This window comes from Pezoporus flaviventris, unplaced genomic scaffold, assembly GCF_033815535.1.
Source record: "Pezoporus flaviventris isolate CSIRO_AGI_PZ_B2104156 unplaced genomic scaffold, CSIRO_AGI_Pfla_v1 ptg000007l, whole genome shotgun sequence".
Lineage (NCBI taxonomy): Eukaryota > Metazoa > Chordata > Aves > Psittaciformes > Psittacidae > Pezoporus > Pezoporus flaviventris.
In genome coordinates, this window is record NW_026892555.1 from 15,637,714 (window position 1) to 15,659,875 (window position 22,162).

At 34.2% G+C, this 22,162-nt stretch overlaps 1 protein-coding gene across 3 annotated transcripts in view; it reads left to right on the forward strand.

Moving 5' to 3' along the window:
* The window catches only part of CSMD3 (CUB and Sushi multiple domains 3), a 601,317-nt gene that overhangs the window by 231,342 nt on the left and 347,813 nt on the right, over window positions 1-22,162 (forward strand). Inside the window, exons 7-8 of one of the 3 annotated variants that reach the window (XM_061447844.1) lie at window positions 10,010-10,318; window positions 20,421-20,498. The exons of 1 other annotated variant lie outside the window; for it this stretch is intronic. In XM_061447844.1, the coding sequence (XP_061303828.1) occupies window positions 10,010-10,318; window positions 20,421-20,498 (387 nt within the window). The remainder of the gene's footprint in view (window positions 1-10,009; window positions 10,319-20,420; window positions 20,499-22,162) is intronic. One more of the 3 variants, XM_061447845.1, reaches the window with a different exon arrangement.

Here is a 22,162-nt window from a genome sequence, read left to right on the forward strand (position 1 = left end):
TAGCAGGTGGGGGTGGACTAGACAATATGCAGAGGTGTCTTTCAACCTCAACCATTCTGCTTAAGTCTGAAGTGCTCAGATGTGCTGAGCAAAGAGTCATCTCAAAAGTTGATCTTATTTAGTTCTGTCAGCTAAGGAATGTAAGAAGTATCCATCTGCCATTTCTGAAAATTGGATTGCCATACTTTTAGACATGCCAATATATCTTTCTCCTATAGAAGATGCTGCTTTGTGAGCATTTCTTTGTACAACATAATATGCTGCTGGGGAAAGACATTTACAGTAACCGAGGAAGCTATTTTGGATGTAACATTTTGGCTATTAAAAGAGAGCTCTTTCATTACTATCATTGTACTGTGGTCCAAAATTGCATGAAATGCTCATTAGGGCAATACATATGTAACACTTCGAAGCATACTTTTGATATTTATTTTAATGTCTGAGCATTTAGCTTAAGACACCTTGAAATTGTTGGCTAACGAATCACTGGGGGCATCTCCTGGGGTGGCTTGAGGCAAAGCTTTTGTTTTGCACTGGATGTCTACTTCAAAGCTTAAAAGTTCAGTTACTGTCCTCTTGATGCTGACAGCACATGATGTTCTGCATGAGTATCTTTGTAAAGTTTAAGAGGATTTTGAATCAGGTTCTGTAGTGAAGGAACCTTCTTCCTTCATGAAGAAATGTTTTCATCTCACTTAGGACTTGACCTTTCTTTAAAGGTATTATTTTTTAGCCTGTCCTGACCTTTTAGATAAACTGCCAAAATAAAAGATGGTCCAATGTCATTTATAAATCATTCAACTTTGCCTTACTTTATAATAAACATTTATTTACTCTGTTTAGAGATAAACTTCATTTATTTATTCTGAGAATAACAATTGAGAGTCAGAATAAGGGAAAAATAGCTGTTGTTAAATTTAATGCTTTGTATAGTATTTTTCAAGTGATTAAGAGACAGTACTTGTCTCAGGGTGCAGCAAGAGCCAATGGCTCCCTGAGGGCTGGTGAGCTGGGGACCGCAGGGGATCTGCATGAGGGCCACCAGTGCCAGCCACTGCAGCCAGTGCTGGTCCCACTGCCCTCAGCCAGGGTTCAAGGCAGGCCAGGGGACAGCTGGAGGCAGACCCAGCCCCAGGCATCGGGCAGGGAAGATGGCTCCAAGCTAGGGGTCCTGGACCCATAGGCTTGGGTGAGGGGAGGCTTAGGGAAGGCTGAGCAATGCTGTTAAGGCCTATTATTTCTCTCAGAGTCCCAACAGCCATTAAGAGTACTTACTTCAGGGGTTTAAGATACATAGAAACATAATTTACATTTGGTATACAAAACTTCAGGTCTAAAGTTAGGTGTATTGTAATGCATATATACAATGCAATGTTTGGCACAAAATTTTGTTATGGCTGAAGGGAACGCAATTTATATGGAGTTAACAATTTATTGTTATTCCAGTTGAAGTTTTAACAGTCTGGTAGTATGGTACGACCTGGTAATATAGAAAAGCCTCAATAATAATAATATACTTTTAAAAGTTAAGAACTGCCTTCATACTCTCCTGTTTTTCCCTTGTCTTATTTTCACCCTTTTCACTGTGCTCCTAGGGTGGTGATTATAATGAACTGATAGCATCCAAGGATCTGTGTTGAGGGAGCTTGATATTCATGGGGGTGATGGGATGGGCTTCCTCTTCAGTATTGGAGTTCAGTTGTTTCTTTTATATGTTTTCTTAACACAGGCTGCTTCTTATTCAGTTTTCTTTACTAAAATCTGAAATTGCACATTAGCCTCCCTCAGCCTCAGTAAGTACAAAGGCCACTGCTTGTTATGCAGTGACTATGTAGCTTTATTGGAACTTAAGTGTATGCAGTATTCTCAGAGCACAACAATACAAACAGGTCAGAAAATATTTACTTGACCACTACAAATTATCAAAACTAGTGAAAACGACCTCAGGCCAAGGCAAGCCTGCATGGGGTCAACGCTAGTACAGTGGCCTTGTATTATTAATGGCAAAGTTACGCTTATTTGTCTACAGTCTTCAGAAATTCTGTAGCATTCTCTGTTAATTTTGCTAGACACAGGTAAATGATACAAAAGATGTGCTTAAGTATTAGACTTGCATCCTTTCCTCTGCAATGATCATATACAGATTGATACTAAGGTAAACTGACAAGATAACTTTTCTGCAAGCTTGTCTGCCATTTACATAGTAAAATGAACAACCTTTCTAGGAACTTCACGTTATTTCTACAAGTACAGATCTGTTTAAAAGCAAAGAAAAAATATTTAGTTCCTAAAATAATTTTCCCTGTAGTGAAGATTAACACGTTGGATAAATCTTATGACTCTTCAATTACTTTAGTAACCTTTAGTAATAACTTTGTATCAAATAGCTCCATGATGCCTAACATTGGATTTAAACAGAAAATTCAGGCATTTAGTCAGCTTAGGGCAACAATTAGATACCGGACCTAGATACTCAAGATCAATGTTAAAAAGATTTTTTTGGTATGAAGAGTAAATGAAAGGTAATTATTACTTATTTTATTTTTTTTTTCCACACATTTAAACTTCATAAAAAATAAAAAGGTAAAAGATTTAAAGTCATAGCAATATGTAGTTCCAGATTTAGCAAGTGTTGTTCTATCTGGAATTGTATATTTGATTTATGCATGCTAGTTTACTTGCTTATAGCACTGAATGTATATTAGACAACTAATATTACTATCCCTCAGGCAGTAAAAGGAAAGTGTGAATGTCATTCTGTTGATAAGAAATGAGAGCACTACAATATAATGGTGTCTAGACAGCTTTTGGAGTCTTTGCTATTTGGATAAATCTAAGGATCATTGCCTTTTGAACTGAAGTCCAGAAAGTTGTTTTGAACAACATGTTTTCAGTCATGTATTTCTTTAAAGTCACAGTTTTATTTCCTTCCTGAATATCTGGAAATTGAAAATCAGAAGAATGTTTTCTGTCAGCCATTTATACTGACTTTAGATTCTCAAATGTGATATGCATTTTGGATTCTTTCTTTTCTATTACTTTCTTGAAGATCAACAGAAGCAAAAGTGTGCCGCAGAAAAAATATGGACTCAGTCAGAGATCGATATGATCAGACCAAAGCCATTTATTGCAAAGCCTTAACTCCTTATGTGCTATTGCTTACAAACACTTACAGTGATTTGGCATATTATGATTGGATACATGTCTTGAAGACCCTTAGCGACTAACATATAATTGGTTAAGTACAGGTGTGGGAACTTGACCTCGAAAACTTGCCAACAGTCCACAGTTCTCATAACTCAGTGAATTCCAGCTTCTTCTTATCTTGCTTGCTTAAGCTTCCTCGGGCCTCTCATGGCCTTGCTGTATCTTTTGGGATTATTCAGAGTTCATGTACCAATTATCCATTCTCCAGTGAGAACACTGTCTCCACAAAAGTGTAATTTGAACTTAAAAGCAGGTAAAGTTACTAGAAATTTATGAAGAATAAGAAAGAGATCTGTGAAAATATTGAGTCTGGAATGACATCTAGGAAAATATGTTAGATAAGATGCTGTACCTACACTGACTTGAAAATTCTTTTAAGAGATCCAGAATACATTCTTCTAGTTAGGTTTGTAACTATACTGGAAAGTCTTGCAGGCAGCAGATATTTAATGGCAGAGAACATAAAAGTGAAAAATTAATAGAGTTATTTTATTAGAAAAAAAAACAAACAACCCAGAACTTCTTAATGGGATTCACTGGTGACTGCAAAGTTAGTTAACTCTGGGAAAGTTTTCAAGTAAGGATAACAAATGCGCCTTGACTGAAAGTCCTTGAACAGCTGAGAGAATGAAGATGAATATAATGGTTACTCTTTTTTGCAGTTCTATGTATAATTGTAACCACCTCTTTTATTATTTAATGTAATATACATTTTATTTTTACTTAAAACTGTAAACACTTCTTTCTCCGTTGCCCATTGCAAAATGATACAATAGCTTACTTTATGCTACTGAGACATACTGGAAACATCCCAGACTGACCTCATTAGCGCTAGACTGTAGTAAGTCCTGTCTAGAGTCATCTCCATTAACCTTTAGCTTTGTTTGGGAAGTCTGGTTGGATCGTATGTGTCACAAGCACTAATGAAGTCCTGCATCTTGGATTCGTCCTGAATAAACAAGATAGATAGTTAATATTGCTACTTACTCTCACGTTTTGAACTCTGTTTCTTAGGAATTGGGCAGCAAAACTAATTCCAATGAATTAGAGTAGCTGTGAACAGTAGCCTTAAATGCCATATATTTGGTCTTATGAATAATTTGCCAGTATTCATCTGTTCTTCCACTACTGAAGTTAAAATATCTAAATTTAGAAGATAGTCATGAATGGGCTATACTCTTCCTAGAGTCCAATAGGAAGTGAAGTACTGCAGGGTTACATCCTGGTACAACGTACCAGTTCTGTTCAATGTATTTATCAGTGAGCTTGGATCAGTGACAGAGTGCAATCTCATTGGATTTGCAGATGACGCCAAGATGTCAGTCAAAATTCGATATAGTCAAGGAGAGGGTTGCCATCCATTATAAGAGAGACAAGCTGGAGGAATGGGCTGATGGGAATCTTATGCAACTCAAACTCGGCAAATGTAAAGCCCTGTATCTGGGTAGAAAGAACCCCTGGCAACAGAACTGGCTGATAGCAAAGAGCTCTGATGAAAAGGCCTTGTGGTTTGTGGGAGACAGCAAGTTCTGAGCTAGCAGCATGCCTTCGCAGCAGAGAGCAAAGCATGATGAGCTATAATAACAGGAATGTAGCCATGAGATGAAAAAGAAGGATTATTGCCTTTTCCTAAACACACCTATTCCATGGCTGGGGCAGTGAATCGTGTCTGGGGCCTATGACAGAAAAAGTAAGTTCTTTGCTGCTGCAGGGTCAGTGGAAGGCCACCAGGATGGTTGAGGGGCTGGAACACTTGCGCTGTGTGGAAAGGCTGAGGGAGCTGGGCTTTTTCAGCCTGGAGAAGAGAGCTAATAGCAGCTTCCAAATGCCTGCAAGGGCATCATGAAAAGACAGCCAAGCCTTTCATGGTGAAGCGTGGTGTGAGGTTGAAAGACAACTGGCAAAATCTGAAAGAGTCAGATCTGTGAGGGATGTCTTGCATTTGAGCAAATTGCTCAGGGAGATCGTGCAGTCTCCATTCTAGGAGGTTTTCTTCAGACCTGACTGGATAAAGCCCTGAGCAACCAGTCTGAACTCATGGCTGACTCTGCTTTAGGTTGTTGTGACAACAGGAGGCCTCCTGAAGTCCATTTTGCCCTGAGGTATTCTATGGATAAAAATTGTTTTAATCCCAGTGTTACATGAACGAAACTCATGCTACAGATTGTTTGCTTTCTTTTGATGAGTTTGACTCCCAGTCAGCATGGTATTACTAACCATCAGAGAAATAAATGGTATTAGAATGTTTGTTCATCAGTTGTCTCTAAAATAAAAGAAAATTTAGAAAAAAAAATTAAAAGCTTTTGAAAAATACTTCTTTATGAATCATCTTGTTGCATTTCAGACATTTAATGGTGGGATTTCAACTGTGTCAAGTTTTACTGGATGTGCTTTCAGTCTGTGGAATTACAATATTTGACTTGTTTTAACCGAAGTTATAGTAACATACTTCATGTCAAAGCTTTATTTAAAAATTGCACTGGGCTAGAAATAGTTTATGCAATCTAGTTGGTCTTTAATATCTGAAAGCATGGTAATTTTATAATTCCACACTCTCACCTTAATTTAGTGAATGAATTGATTTTTCTTAAAAATTTATTTGTTTAATCCTGCTAAAACATTATTTTGTCATATCTTAAAGAATGGCAGCTAAATATTAGTATCTAATTATGTTAACTTTATTAAAAAACCCAATCTTAAACAGTGCGTTAATGTATGTTGACCAATTGCTAGTACTTCATCTTGTAGAAGCTTGTGGAACTGCAAGAGAAAGACAATTTCTGTTTAATAGGATACAACTGCCACATCTAAAATCTGCATCTTAATCTGTGATTGAACACAATATGTTAACATAGCACAGAGCTCAAGATTCTAAAATGAAAGCATGAAACTCAGGTGGTCTTGTCTGAAATGAACTGATTTTAAGAAAACAATTTATTTCTAAACTGCAAAGAGATTCAAATTAAGATATATAACAAGAATTGCATTTGACTGATTCTGGTTTCCAACACATGAATTACCATGACTACTGACTACTTTTTTTCAGGAGAACAGTTTGTAAAAGTTGTTAAATTTTAATTTAATATTGGCACATTACTTACATGAATACATTTCAAGTATCTGTCCTGATTAGAGAAATACACTGGTTTAGTATTTCCTGTTTTAAAGGGAAGCTTTTCCAAGTCATAAGCTTCTAAAAGGGAAGAAAAAATCATTTTCAATAAAAGCATTTTCATTGTATTAGATGCTATTTTTTTTCCTCAGGTACTTTGCTGATGAATGCTTCTGCAGAGTGGGAAAGGTATTCGTTATCTCCCTACATTATTTTATTCCCTTAGGGAGTACTTGTAAAAAGTTAGTCTATTAGATTAATTTAAGTAAGAACTTCCACTAGGAGTTTATCTGGGGTAAATTTCCTTTGCTATCATGTTTATAAGAAGAGCCCTGTGTATACTTGTAGCATATTGCATATGCAAAGTGTGTGCATCTAGCACAGATTCATAGTCTATTTTTGAAGCTTTGTCTCAGGCAAATGTCAAAGGCTCTTGCCTCTTTACTGAAAATGATCCTGGAATCAGGAGCAACATCCACTCCTTTTATAAATAGAAAGGCTTATGGGTCTTCCATATGTTTGTGTTATCCAAAGATTTAGCAGTTACAACACTTTTGAGTAGTAGTTCATTCAGACTAGTTTTCTGAACTGAATTGCTCTGTAGATCATTATCTTCATCTCCTTCAACTTATACACATTTGGTTTTTTTTGTGTAAATACTGCTTCAAATCTTTAATCATGTAAGCAGTATAATTTGACACATAAAAGTCCTCAATTTTAATGATTTTAATCTCCTCTCCAGCCACAGGGACTCACTTAGAGAAATGACTGCAGCCTAGTAGGTCTCAGACTGCTTTAGTCTGGGATCTGGTCAGGATCCGTTCTTGTGAACCCATGCCCAAAGCAACAATTACTCTTTCTTGATTCCACATTGTTATTGCTTCCTCCCGTGGTGCAGCCTGGCAGTTCCTTAAGCCTCAGATTTTCTTAGTTGCTCTTTGTGAATTCAAAGTAATGACCTACCTCTGGGTTGACTTCAACTGACTGAAAATTGTTTTAAATTTTATCCCAAAAGCAGAAATCAGTCTTCCTTTCTTCCTTCTTGCACTATTTTTCATGGTGAGTGTGTGCTTCTTTTTTCTATTTTATCTTTTGAACTGTAATATGCAGGGAAAATAACATGTGGGGGTTGTTTTGTGTCATACAAGAAATTGCAATTTTTAAAATAGTCTTTTTTAAAAAATTGAAATATCACATTTGACTGCAAGTAGCTGAATTGAAGAGTATGTTACATTGCCCATACAACATAGGTGTTTCAATTGATCTAAGCTGGTTTTCACAGAATACTAAAACACCAAAGTTCATGCTTTTACAGATTACAAATGATATTTAGGCAAACATGAATGTATGTGTTCTATGCAGTAACTGATACTTACCAGATTGTTTATCCGTAACGTTAATTTTGTCTTAAAATCTTCCATGCAAATCACACCACACTGTTTACCTTTTACTGACCTGCATGTTCATTTTTCTGCAGTGTAAGTGTATATGGAAGCCTAACAAGTTAGGTGTTTTCCTTGAAAGTTGCCTATGTATCAAAGTTGTACAGTTGTTTTCAATGTATAAGCTTTGAAGCTTTAAGCAAACATAATTTTTCTTGCCTTTCTCCTTTGAGATGAACTTTGTCTTAAATTGCTTTCAATTAAAGTGCTGTGCCTCTTTAAAGCAGTAGGGTATAACATGCCATTTGACTGAGATTATGAATTTAGTTTTGCTTTGAGCTTGATACTGGGAGCAAGGGACTGCCTATTCTTGTATACTTGCTTGCATGGTAAAAATGTGTCCACACAGGTCTTGTGTCAATAGTAGTGGTTATGTAACATGCAATAAATTTTCTTTGTTTTAATCAGCATTATCTTGTTCCAAAATATCTCTAGACCATGCACTTGTATTTTCTGTGTTTTAATCTTGATAACAGTCTTTCAAACTTTATTGTATCCTGAATCACAACTAGCCCAGTCTTTCTATATTATTCACTGTTTTGGTAATTTCCGTCTTTTATTCTGAAATAAAGACTGAAACATGTCTAGGTCTATTTTAGTTACTTATAATACTCTCATCATAGGACAGTAAGCAGGTTTTGGTTTGGTTTCTGACACATAAAACTGGAATATTACTGGTACTTCTAAGGTCATTTAATTTTGTAGAGGGAACCACCAGTGTATGACTTAGAGGTGCTGTAGTGCAGAACAGGTATTAAGACATGAAATGTAAGATAGCAAAATTAATATGTACCCACAACAGCCTTATTAGTTGTCTGTGTAATGCTTAAGTATTCTGTTATGGTAGTATATTTTTTAGTAGTATTGCAAAATGAAACATTTTCAGCCTAAAATTTCTGCAGTAAACAAAAGAGACTTTATTAGCAAGACCTTTTGGCATTAGGATCTGTATTGTTTATTTATACAGAACACTTGGTAATTCTATCAAGAGATTTGATATACCTTGTGTATGGAAGGTGCTACATACTAAGTTCCTCTGGGAGTCGTACTTCCATTTTCTATTGTATAAGTTCTTCTAGCAGTGCAAAAACTCTTGTTTCCATCCTGTCATCACCCACTACACTTAAAAGGACAAATCTCAAAGTCTGTGTGGGAGGACAGTAAAAAGTGTGGAATATTATTGTTAGAATGACTGTCCAAGAGCCCCATAATCATTATTATGGAATAACTGTCCCATATTTTTAAAATACTAGTATAACATAGTGCAGTTCATGCTATGTTAATTTTGTTTATGCTGTTATGAATTTTATTATGCATTGCCCAGTCATTTATTCATTCCAGTCAAGATGGAGTTGCTACTGTGTTACATATTCTAAAGGCTCACAGGTGAGAGACTTGGGTTCCAAACATTTGTAGCCAAATCGAGAAAATAGGGAAGGATGAAAAAGTTAATAAAATCTTAAAAATTCCCACATGGGTTATATGTTTTAGTTACTAGACAAATCAGGAATGTTCACTTAGTGTTTTTACAAGCAGCGCATGGACAAGTCTTTAACTCTCCAAACATTCTGTGGGTGTTTTTTTTGAGTAACATAATCTGGCCTATTGCAGGAATCAGAACAAAAAGAGAATTACAGCCTTTATCCAGGTTTAGAGAATTATGCTTAGATGTTTTGTTTATACATGTACTTTTTACTATCCATCCACCCTTAGCCTTGTATCAAGTCTAAATGAGCTTTTAGATCCCTATGAAGCTTTGATTAAGAGAATCAAATGTATGAACATATTTGTCAGCCCTATTACCAGTTGGCGTATTGAAGCTTCGCCTGCTACCTAGGTTACTATATAATGCTTCTGTTTCAGTGCTTGATAGGGTGGTTATCGCTTGTTTACATGTCCCTTTTAATGATATAGGTGTATATTTTACTCTAGCCATGTTGATTTCAGGACTGAATTTTCAGGGGTGGAAATTATGTGCTGTCACACTGACTGGTGCAAGAGTTTATTCTATCAAGTTATTGAGGACATTTAAAACTGAATGTGCAATATCACTATAATTGCAAGATGTTCACTAGCATTAAAGAATTTCTGATTACTTCAATTTTTTAAATAAAGCATATTGACTTTCTTCTTTTCATGTCAGTTGTCATTACTGTGTTAAACAGAGGAAATATGATCTCTTAGGTTGATCAGGAAAACAAAAGTCTAAAGAAAAAGTTAGCATCCAGTGCTACTGTGTGTCCCACAGGTTCTTCCACTTTGATCAAAACTGCCTCCACTGGTGAGTTAGAGGAGCATATTGCCGCCACTACTGGTGCTATTACTGTTGCTAGCACATCTGCTGATGTTGCTGTATCCAGTGCAGTGACCATCTATAGACAACCTTCTGAAGAACAGCAAGTGCAAGCTATGAATATAAGAAAATCAGTTCCAGAGTCGGCCACTTCCAAAGAAGCACTCTTCCTTCATCAAGCAAATTTACAAAGAAGAAGAAGACGACCAAGAAATGATGAGCAGATAGAAAGAACTAAAGAACTTGCAGTTGTTACTCATAGAGGTATTGGATATTATTTTACTTGTGCCCATGTAGTTATGGAAAATTATTTTGTGTAAATTAAAAGTGAAAGGTCAGGTATCCATTCAGGAAATGTAATTGAACCAAATGGGAAAAGGATTAAATCTGCTTAAAATTGAGTTTTAGTGGGCAGCCAGATGGAAAAATGAAATTAATAATAATATTGTCATAGTAATTTAAATTAATTTGATTTATAAAAAGTCAAAAGGGAAAGATAAGGATTTTTCTTTTGATGCCACTTTATATATATTTCACTGTCAAGAGCAGTGTAAATTAGATCTGATAAAAGTTTGGACAATAGAAATTAAAATATTAAACTATTCTGCATATATGTTTAGACATAATCAACTATAGTCTAAAAAGTGTGTTTTGTAAAGGGCTGCTTTATCCTAAATTAATCAGTGATGCAGTTGTAGTCATCTCCCTTAAATCTTAAGCAAAATTTTGGCTTTTTTAAAACGTCTGTACATTTTTATTCAATCAATCACGCATGGAATTAGTGAATGAAACAAAGTTTAGAAAACTAGGGAATTCAATTGTAAGTATTAAAGTAGTAAAGCTGAAAATTTGATATGTTTCTATATTCAGGTGGTTTTAATCCACATGCTAAAATACTGAGAGTGACCAACATTTGGAGTATAAACAAAATATTGTTTATTGTGTTAAAGGGGGAAATATTAAAAGGTAAGATCCATGAGACTGAGAAACAACGCTAGAATGTCTTTATTTAACCAGCATAGACATTCAGAAGCAAATTGCAAGTGGTATGTTTTTACACATACGAAACCTCAGGGAAGGAGCAGTTTGATTTTGCAGGCTAATGTTGAATACTACTTATTATGTATTTTTAACTTATAGTGTGCTAGTCCTTTGTTTCATGTTAATCTATTGTGCATGAAGAATTTCTAAACACAAATGAAGAGGAACATCTTTTATAGCCCTAGCAGTTTGTAGAAGACTCATATGGTTGATATTTTGTAAAGACAGCTGGGTTAGATAGTTACCTAGTGAAAGTTACTTTCTTGACAATTACTGTAGCTTCATTTACTAACAGATACCGAAAAAAACCCAGAGCTGCAGTTCTGCAGAATTTTAAAATATTAATTTAGGTAGAATAACTGAAAAACAAGCTTTGTATTTGGTTTACATATGAAATGTATAATTGAACAACTCTTTATGTTTCATTTGTATTAATTTCAGTCCAGTATTTTTTTGTGATTATTGACTGTTAAAAATTAGTAGTTTGATTTGTACTGGTTTTATGGCTCTACATTCACTTCAGAAGATCTTTGGTCAAGGGAGTATCTGAGGGCCTGTATTCTCTTCTAATTTAAATACATGACAGAGTAATAATTTGGCAATTAAAATTGGCAGTAATTTTGATATACATACAGTTTCTTCCATCTCCTTTTTGTAATCATTCACACTACAATGTCTTCTCTTATTTTTTCACTGTCCTTTTCTCTGATGTATCCTTTAATATAGGATATAGTTAAGGCATATACCTCTGAAGTGTGTCACTTAACGTGCAAAAGCTTCCACTATGAAAAAAAAAAAAAAAGAAGGGAAAAAGGGACTAAGATACTTCTAAAATAATATTATAGTGCTTATTTGTCACATATTAAAGTAGTACCACAGATAATAAAAGGTACCACATCCCACATACAGATTAAATCAGTCTTGTACTGAGAAGAAAGCCCATGCCTAGTGCTGTGTGCACATTATTCTCTCATGCCACATTTAAAGTCTTGATTTTGCTAGAATTCTTTATACAAAATCATTTAAACATTTTGTATTACTGTATCATACACACTGAACAGCATACTTAAGTATACTACTAAAGTGGCTGTTCATATACTGAATAAAAAAATTACTATTTTTGCTTGGCTAACACCAATATTTGATAACATAATAGCCATGAAAAGATAACAAATGACCATCATTAAATAGCCTGTAATGGTCTTATATAAAATATTCCTCATTACAAAAACACAGATATATTTGTTTGTGAATGTGAAACTATTATTAACTGACTAAGTAATTTCCATTATGGGAAGATATTCTGCAGGTGTTTCTGTGGAGTTTTCTGTAGTTTTGTTGAAGTATTTTAACCTCTTTGACAATTAAATATGCACAAAAGTATAAAAACTACTTGTCTTGCCCTTCATATTAAGTTAATATGGAACTATATATGAGCTACTGAAGAAGTTTATGTAAATTCCTTTTTTAATTCTTTCACTATTTAAAATATATATACATATATACATATATAAAGATTAGTTTTTACGTTGGAAATATATTTTTTCTTGTGCTCTTGATCATAATTTAAGAATTATGCTGCCAAATCTACACAAATGAATGAATACTTGAAAAGACCAAATTTAATATACCAAGTATAATTAACTGAAGTTTACTATATCATATATGTGTATATTTAAAATGGTCAAAATGTACTGTTCATGTAGTCTTCACTGTAGGCTTTTTTCAGCATGTTGCTAGCGAGATCAGAATTGTGCTGTTTATGATACATTAGCACTGACGCAAAACAGTAACTGCAGAAAGAGTAGTACTGTTGGCTTCCATAGCATTATTCCGTGAATAAGATCTTCCAGAATGAGTAAACACTAACAATAATGTTTTGTTTCCTAAACTGGTATTTTTTGAAGTATATGTATGAAAGAGATGTGCAGAGAGAACAAGAGGTTTCTATCTGGCTAAAATGAAATTGCTAGATGAAGTTAGTCTACCACACTTATTATCTGGACTTCAACAATAATTGTAGGTTGTGTCAAAGGCTAGCTGAAGGTGTTATGACTATTTATGAGAGGAAAAAGGAACCTAGATACATTTGGTGAAATACTTCCATTAGAGCTAGGGAAGTACAAGCATCATTTTATAAGGCAGTAGTAAGACATCATGAGGAATACTGTACATGACTATAGTTCTTTCATCAAAAGAATTCAGAGTGAATCAGATGAATATAAGAACTGTAATGATTTTACATTGTTCTGATCATCTCATCACAGTATCACAGTATCACAGTATGCTAGAGATTGGAAGGGACCTCGGAAGATCATCTAGTCCAATCCCCCTGCCGGAGCAGGAACACCTAGATAATGTTACACAGGAATGTGTCCAGGCGGGTTTTGAATGTCTCCAGGGAAGGAGACTCCACAACCTCCCTGGGCAGCCTCTTCCAGTGTTCCGTCACCCTCACTGAGAAGAAGTTTCTTCTCAAGTTTAAGTGGAACCTCTTGTGTTCCAGTTTGTACCCATTACCCCTTGTCCTATCATTGTTTGCCACTGAGTAGAGCCTGGCTCCATCCTCGTGACACTCCCCCTTTATATATTTATAGACACTGATAAGGTCACCCCTCTGTCTCCTCTTCTCCAAACTATAGAGACCCAGCTCCCTCAGTCTTTCCTCATTTTCTTACAAAAGAAAATGTAAGACAGGATGAAAGGATGAATGTTTCAGGAAGTGAACACTAGTATCTTGAGAATTTAGGTAAGGACAAGTGAGTTTATAGTATATAAATAGATACGTTAGGAGGAGGAGCGAGAAGAGTTCTTGTTGTAATGATGAAGCCTTCTGGTAGAAGAAGACAGTGGACCAAGTGTTAAAAGCTTACTTTCAAGATGCAGCTTGACAGGGTAATGAAAAATATATTTAGATACAATATCTGGAAGAGAAACATCATCTTTTAGGTCCTGAGTTCTAAAAAGTATATACTCAAAAAGTATATCCTTTACCTTTATTTGGAAGTAGGGGGGGAAAGGAGGTGGATTGAAATTCAAGTATCTCCTATCAAATTACTGGACTTTTGTTCTTCATTGTACTGAACCTGGACTTCTGCCCCAGAAATAATAAATAAGGACTAACTCATATCATGTAAGAGGAACTCAGTATAAACAATTTACAGATGGTTTTCTTTTTTCTTTTTCAAGTATGAGCCATAAAGTTTGGCTATATCCTTTTATTCAGCAATCATAATCAGTGTAGGCAATTGAAGTGGTTTACTTTTTTACATGAAAAATTAAGAAATAAGCTATTGACTTCTTTTTTCCAACATTTTGAATGTTTGCAAAAACTATTTACAGTACTGGCAGGTATATAACTACGTGCACCAAGAAAGTCACAAAGAGGAAAAAAATCCCTATGTGCACAAAGAGGAAAAAAAAACACCTATCTGTGACTTATCACACCTTACAGTATGCTTTTTGAGCTGACTTTATGTAGTATCATCGTGATAGCCAGGAAAAATCAGAGAAAAAAAAACAGACTTACATTATGCGTAGTTACTGGGTGTTCTGCACTGAACCAACATTTCTTCTTGCTGTATATTACAGGAGAATTTATGATGTTAGGAGTCAAGAAGATTTCTTTAAATACTTTTAAGATCTGTTATGACTAATTAAATGAGATGCTAATGAAACTTTCAAAACCAAATGGATTTAAGAGAAACTCAGTGATTGATCAAGCACTGCCTTGGAATAATTTAATGTACATGTTTTAAGGATTAGGGTTTGTTAGAAAATATATATCTTTTTTTTTTGTTTTTTGAATTTCACTTAGAAACAGGAAGAGGAAAGGAGGAGCAGGGAAGGAGAGGTTTTCTGAAGAGCCGTTAAAAATGTTTGTTGTGTGAATTGGGATGACTTAAGGAACTAAAATATTTTTAATAATTTTATTGAAAATAATGTAAAGTAGGACTTTTCTACATAAATATTTTTTTTTTAATTACATAGAGCAGTAGCACTTCAACTTCCCTTATGTGTCTCACCAATTAATTTTTAACTGAGCTAAGAACTCAATAAGATATTTTCAACTGCATATTAAATTATACATAGCTTATAACATACTGTTCACTGAAAACTGTCATAGGTTTTTATCTATGGATGAAAAATGAACCTGAAAAGTTTCACAATTAAAATGGAAATGCAACCTATTAAAATAAAATCATAATACATTACATTTTAGTATAAAGGTGAAATTCACACATTAGGTTAGAATCATATGGCTATGGCATGTTTCCTAAAGTATAAAATTATGTTCATTGAGCTATCAGAGCATTTCATTTTACGGAGAGAATTTTACATTCATTCGCATTTCCATTTTTTTCCATTCTGAATAAACTTTTAGACTGTGGGGTAACACTAAAATAGATCTTGCCAGCAAAACTATGATACCTGAAAAAAAAAAATCTAATTTTATCTCTGTAATTGATCATAATGAGCAGTAACTTTATTTAAACATCTCTACTTTTAACAAGGAGACACTAAGTAATTTTCACTTTTTTTGTCTATTTATTGTCCACCACATAATGTTTAAAATAGTGTAGGATCAAGAAAAAATATTTACCATGTGTTATATTAATGCAGTATGCTAGTGGAGTAATTAATAGTACAGTACAGTAATTCAGGGCAGTAATGCAGTGGCTGCAGTGATCTGAAGTCTTCTACACAATCTGCTTTGTCTAGGGCACTTTAGAGGGAGGGACAAGGCAGAGGTGAATAGTGAAAGCAAAAGGTGGATCAGCTCATGTAAAAAAGTAAAAAATAGAATAACATGAAAATTGGATGGTTCACTACTTTATAGTCTTGATTATTCATCTTCTAAATGGTTCTTCATATTTAAGAAATGATTAATCTGCACGGTTCATGCTTTACTACAAAAACTGCTGAAAATTCGTCTCCTGTTACACCAATTTTCAAGATGCAGTAAGGCTGTAGAAGATAGTGCTGCATCAGTCAGTGCGTAGGATCACAGTAAAGTTTATTTGGGTAATTGCTAGGTGGTTTAGAAGTTTTTAATATAAATTTCTGTACCCTTCAGTGCACTAGGTGCTAAATGGGTTGCTGTACCTTCCTCAACACCACTATCCCATTTGTGTAATCCCTTTAAGTGTTGACCCCTAAGATATCTGGATATCTAGCACTTGTGTTGTCAGAGTTTGGAAATTTTGGATAAATAGTTGCATCGCATGCATAATGAACATAAAGTGCACACAAAGAAGAATGGAATAGACCTGTACATGGGTAGTAAGTTCGGTGCATGCAGGCTGTGGCTGTGCTGTGCATATAGATCAGCTCCTAGGGGAAATACAATGAATTAGATTTAAGCCCAAGATGAACTGGAAGCATCATTCATGATTTCTTTGGCATATCTGTACATGAGCACCAAATGTCAGAAGTCCAGAGTATATAGAACTCCTGTTTCTGTCATTAGAAATTGCAGCTGCTGCAGGTAAAATCTGTACACATTTAGGTGCAGTCAGATAGCAATCTACTGCCTTTTTCACATGATACTGTATTCCTGAAGATGTCATTTAAGGGCAGCTGTATGTGAAATCTTGAAATAATGGCGTTAACGTTATGATATTTTTCTCCATTTCCATTAGCTGAGTGGTAGGGAATATAATGTAAGAAAGATTCAGGAGATGGGAAGAGCTGTTTCAGTGTTTGAACTACTTTGAGCTATACCCAAGGAAAGAAGTTTATGAAGTCAGAAAAGGCCCAAGATTCCATGTTTAATACTCCATATAGTTACTGGTAGAAACACAACTTGAGTGCCTGTTCTGTGTAGATATGTGGTGGTTTAGTTGTCAGCATTTTAAATACATTCTATACTTGGTTTAGTAGTTTATAAAATGCAGATAAGACAAGCTGGACAATTTGTTTACACAAATGCTGTTTCATAACTAAAACAAAGACATGAATTTTTGGGTTGTCAGTGTTTAAAAAGATATCCTTTGCTTGGCTATATAGCTCAATGCTGCCATATTTTAGAAGCAGATTTCCCATATTGAAATTTATCATGTCTGAACTATTTATCTTGAGAGAAATGGGCATACCAAAGTTTAAACTTCTTTTGTGAGAAAGTAGAAATCTAAGCCAGATGAGTTGAGACAAAGTGTCTATTTTTCTTTGTGGAATAGCATAATGTGTGCAACTGCACTGTTTGCTGACATGAATCCATCCTCTGAGACTTCTGAAGACTGATATCCAGTTTCAGTACTTACTGTCATGTGTATGCTCTGTTACTCTTTTCCTCACTGCTTTCTACATTGGCATGTGCAAAATAATGCCTAGTTTGCCAAGAATTAAAGAATGTATTTATTGTGTCCTGGGTATGCCATTTTTGGTGGGGCCAGTTTTATGTATGTGCATGCATATGAGCCTGACATATAGTTTAGTGATGGCATGTTTGGACCAAGTACATTCCTATTTCTAGTGCTTCACAGTGTATTCAGAAACTACCACTCAATAAATCAACATACAAAAACCCAGCTGAAAGTAAAATTCTTCTCTTGTAGTGTAAAGAGGTCTTGAGTTACTTGCTTTCTCAGTGATATTTAATAGCTTCAACAAAGTGATGCAAATAGTTACAAAAATCTTTTCTTGTTTTACATGTGTTCAACAAGACACTCTTGTAACTATTTTCATTTCAAACTTGGATCTTGTGAACTCTCTTTCTTGTGTTCATAAACTGTGTTTTTTGAGGATGAAAAGAAACAAAGAACCCAAACCAGTCTCCATTCTTTAATATGTTGTTATGATGATTTCTGAAAATAAAGGACAAACCTCTCCCTAATGTGAGTATTTCAATTCATCCCAGCACCTAAGATCATGTATTCAAGCCCATTCTCATTTTACTTAATGGTTGGAAGAGTAGCTAGGTCTATCTTGTGGTTCAGTAGGAGTTATTTTATACTGATGCTCAGAGAAGGCCAAAAGAAGCTTATAGATATGCTCCTACATTCATATTTGTGTCAAAACAGCATCTTAGAAATCTCACACAATTGTCTAGAGGGCATTACTGCTATTCCAATATAGCCCTATTGTGTGAAGGTGCAGTTCTTGTATCCATGACTTCCACTAAGGATAGAATTGCTTATGCACCTGTTATTGGAGGTTGGGGGTGATTTCTGGTATTAAGGGTTAAAAAAAAAAAAAAACAACAAAAAATTATTTTGTGGCAACAGATGCGTTGTGCTTCTGCAAATATTTCCCAGAACCATTAGCAACATTTATAGGTTACATTATGATGATACACAAGGAAATTTACATTTGATAGTTTAACGGTTGAGATAAAAAGCCTTTATGCATTTAGAAGAAAGTATGTCTCTTCCACCAGAAGTGTAAAAATATTTATCATTACATCCTGTATTGATCCTATAAATTGTCTTTTTTAGTTGTATGCTGTTTTCTTATGAATCTTTTTCAGCTCTTGTGTGTGATAATGATTAATTTTAATTATAAAAAAGATCAGTAGTATTTTGCTAGGTGGTATTTATGTCTCATGTAAGGGTTTAATTGATTATTCATTGATTTTTATATAACAAGTTAACAGGTGCTGAAAAATCCTGTGACCATGTACTGTCTATCTTCTTGTATTAACTTCCCGTAAAAGTAGTTCCTTTAATCTTCACTGTTTTCATCAGCATTATTTGCTTGTAGCCGACACAAGGCATCTTCTGTATAGTTTTTAAACACATCTAATCTAAAAAGTCTCTCGAGAATAATGTACTTAAACTTTACACATGACAACCATAATTACGTACGGTTCATTGTTCACTGGCAAAATATAATGGAGAAAAGGTGCACATAGTGTAATGACTGAAAGAAAAAGCTTTTTTTCTGCTGTTTTTCCTTTATTCTCTCTTGCTTTTTTTTTGATATCTGTAAGTTTGCTCTTTCCATTAGTCATTTGGTTTCAAAAATAAATTAAGGCCACATGGTTTGCTGTTTGACTGGATTAACTGCCTTTATCATACAGCCATAAAGCTATCATAGAGACTTTTACAGAAATAGTTCAGCTGTGGGTTTAGGAGTGAAGCGGGAGCCAACTACCTTTCATATCACACTTTGCAAATACAATTTTCAAGCTAGAAAGAGGACCAACTGCAGAGCCAACAGCAGAACAGTAGACTGTATTTTATTTTTTGTATCTAAATCTCTGTAGTTAAAACGGAAAATTAGCCTGGTATGCTTAATTTAATAATGCAATATATTTCCTATGATCAAAATATTTCTGTTTTGCCTGTGTGATCTAAACACAGATAATAAAATGTCAGTATATCATGGATAAAAATTATTCTTCCATATTAATGCTAAGAACATAGATAAGTTAGAATTTGAAAACTAATGGAGATACTTTCAGTACTGGGAGAATGTGTTACTTTTAGAAGGATTTTTTTTTTGTCTGCTAGAATATTGCTTTCTTCTCTTTAGTTGTTGCCTCTATTTTGTCTTTTCCCTGAATGTAATACTGAATTTAATATAGATTTTAAAATCTTAAATGACAGGCAAAATATATTGGCAAGAAATATGTTGGCATTTCCACTGCTAATTAAACCTTCTCAGAATGTATGAGGGTTAATATATGTCCTGTATTGCTTGGGTGCTTAGGAAATTAAGATCTGAGCATATATATTGGATTTCAGTGTGCTTTCAATAGCATGTAATGGATGACTCTTTTTTTTCCTTTTAAATCCTTTATCACTGAAACGAATTATTGAATTAAAATTTCTCAGAAAATTATCTGCTTAAAAAAAGTTATAGTACCTATTTTTAAAAGGTTGTTCATTTTTTAGTTGAAAGATATAATAGTATTCTGTAGGATTTTTATTTTCAATATTTTTTTTTTATAGGTGAGACACAAACACTACTGTTTTTTTACACAGAAAGCACACCAGATAAGAGTCAGCTGTTCAGCTGTTTTACAGCAGACAAATCTATGATTCTTTAAATTTTCCAGGTTCCAAAAATGTGGAATACAGCCAAGTGGTGCATGAAAACAAATACTTTTGGTCTTTTTCTTTTTCCTTCCTTTTTTTTTTTTTTTAACTTGTTCAGACAGGAGAAAAAAAAATAATTACAAGTTCTACTTCTTTCTTTTGTCAAGTGTACAAATTGGTCTCAGTGCTTCTTTTTGTTTTCCTCAAAAGGTCCACACTGTGAGCTTGTTAGATAGATGGTACTCTAATTGGTATATACTTCCATGATAAAATTTGTCAATTGAAATGAAATATTTTAGAATGTATTGCCTGATACATGTTTTTGTTTGTTTTTTTTTGACTAGTGAAAAAGGCCATAGATTTTAAATCTAGAGGATTTAAATTGTTTCCAGGGAAAGACAACAGCAACAAGTTTTCTATCTGTGAGTGTACTCCTTTTTTGTTACTTTTTTTCTAGTGCAAGAGTGAAGTTTGTGCTGTCTGTGTTGTGTGTTTTCAAAATTGTTTATGTATTTCTGATAACATAACTGACTTAAATCTTTCCAATCTGCATGGTGAATTCTTAAATATGGTTCTACTCTAAAGGCAGGCTTTCTATAAATCTGGCATTTCACACTTAATTTGCAGTATTTGCAAATAAATATTCAGGCTCCCAGGTGCCCGCTGAAATCTTAGCTGTGAACAGGAGATGCATTATTTTGATTGAAAATTAGTGCTAGCAGCAAAAGGCTATACAAATCAAAGCCTATCTTCATTTGTAAATGTTCAAACACATAGCTTTTTCAAGAGACACGTGAGGCAATTTTCTGATTTTTTTTCTTTCTTCATTAACTTTGACATTTTGAACTGATTAACAAGCTCTAAGTTTAAAAATTCTGGAGATGCTTAGTGCCTTAGACTTTAATTACAGAAAATAGAAACTTGAAAGCGCTTGGCATCTTAGAGGACCCGGTCCTGATTAACTCATAAGGAGGAGTCAGGCAACTTTCTAACATAAAATGGAGAGGTTTGACTCTGAATGCATTAAAGAGGATATCTTGTTCAAAAGAACATGCCATTTTTATAGATTTCCTTTTTGGATTAGAACCGCATTTTAAATATTTATGAGTAATTGGTTAAAATTAAGATGGACTAAATGTTTAGCCAATGTGTGCTTAAATTACATTTCATTGTTCGCAGGAGTGAAAGGACTTGCTTTAAAAGCTCCTTAGGTTGGACATATTTGCACTAATTTTTTTTTAAAGTGTCAGTGGTAAATTCAGTTCCCAGAACTTAGAAGGGCATATTGTCATAACTCTTAATGCTTTTTTTTTTTTTTTTTTTTTAGTTTTAGATTTTAAATTGCCAATATAAGAGGTGTGGTTTTTATAAAGAGGTGTCTCAAGCAGTCAGAAAAATAAAGCAAAACACACTTCAGTTTTTATAATGTAGCATATTGCCATATTCACCTATTCTGTAAACTGCATCACTTAAATAGTTCCGAAAGGTATTTCTGGTTTATTTGAAGACTTTGTAAAATTATACTTAAAACCAAGTATTCTTTTTACACATGTTGCATGACTGGAAGCTAGAATGCTCATACAGAAAGAAATAGCAGTAAAATAATTACACTGAGGTCTCTGATGGTCTATCTGTGATTTAATAGTAACAGATGAGAATAGTACAATGGCTGATAAAACAGAATGTTTATCTAAAGATTTATTTTGCACAAATTGTTAAACATTCCACTATATGAACAATAATAACTGTAGATTTAAAGTGAATTACTAGACACTTCTGATACCTAAAGGTGCTTTTTATGACATCAGTGATGACATTTATCAATATATTTTTTTTAAAGTCTTTGGACAATTTCACATTATGATATTCTATGTAAAGATGAGAACATCTGTATCCTGTTTTGCTGTTTATGCAGAGCAGATTACCTATATGATCCAGTAATAATTGAAGGCGAAAACCTTGAGGATTTATACCTTTAGTGTTGTAATCTTGTCATAAACAGATGTCTAAGATTTTATACTGTAATCTAGCTAGACTTTGGTTAGCTAGTCATTCTGGTAGCTGATGAAATTGAGGCAGTATTTCA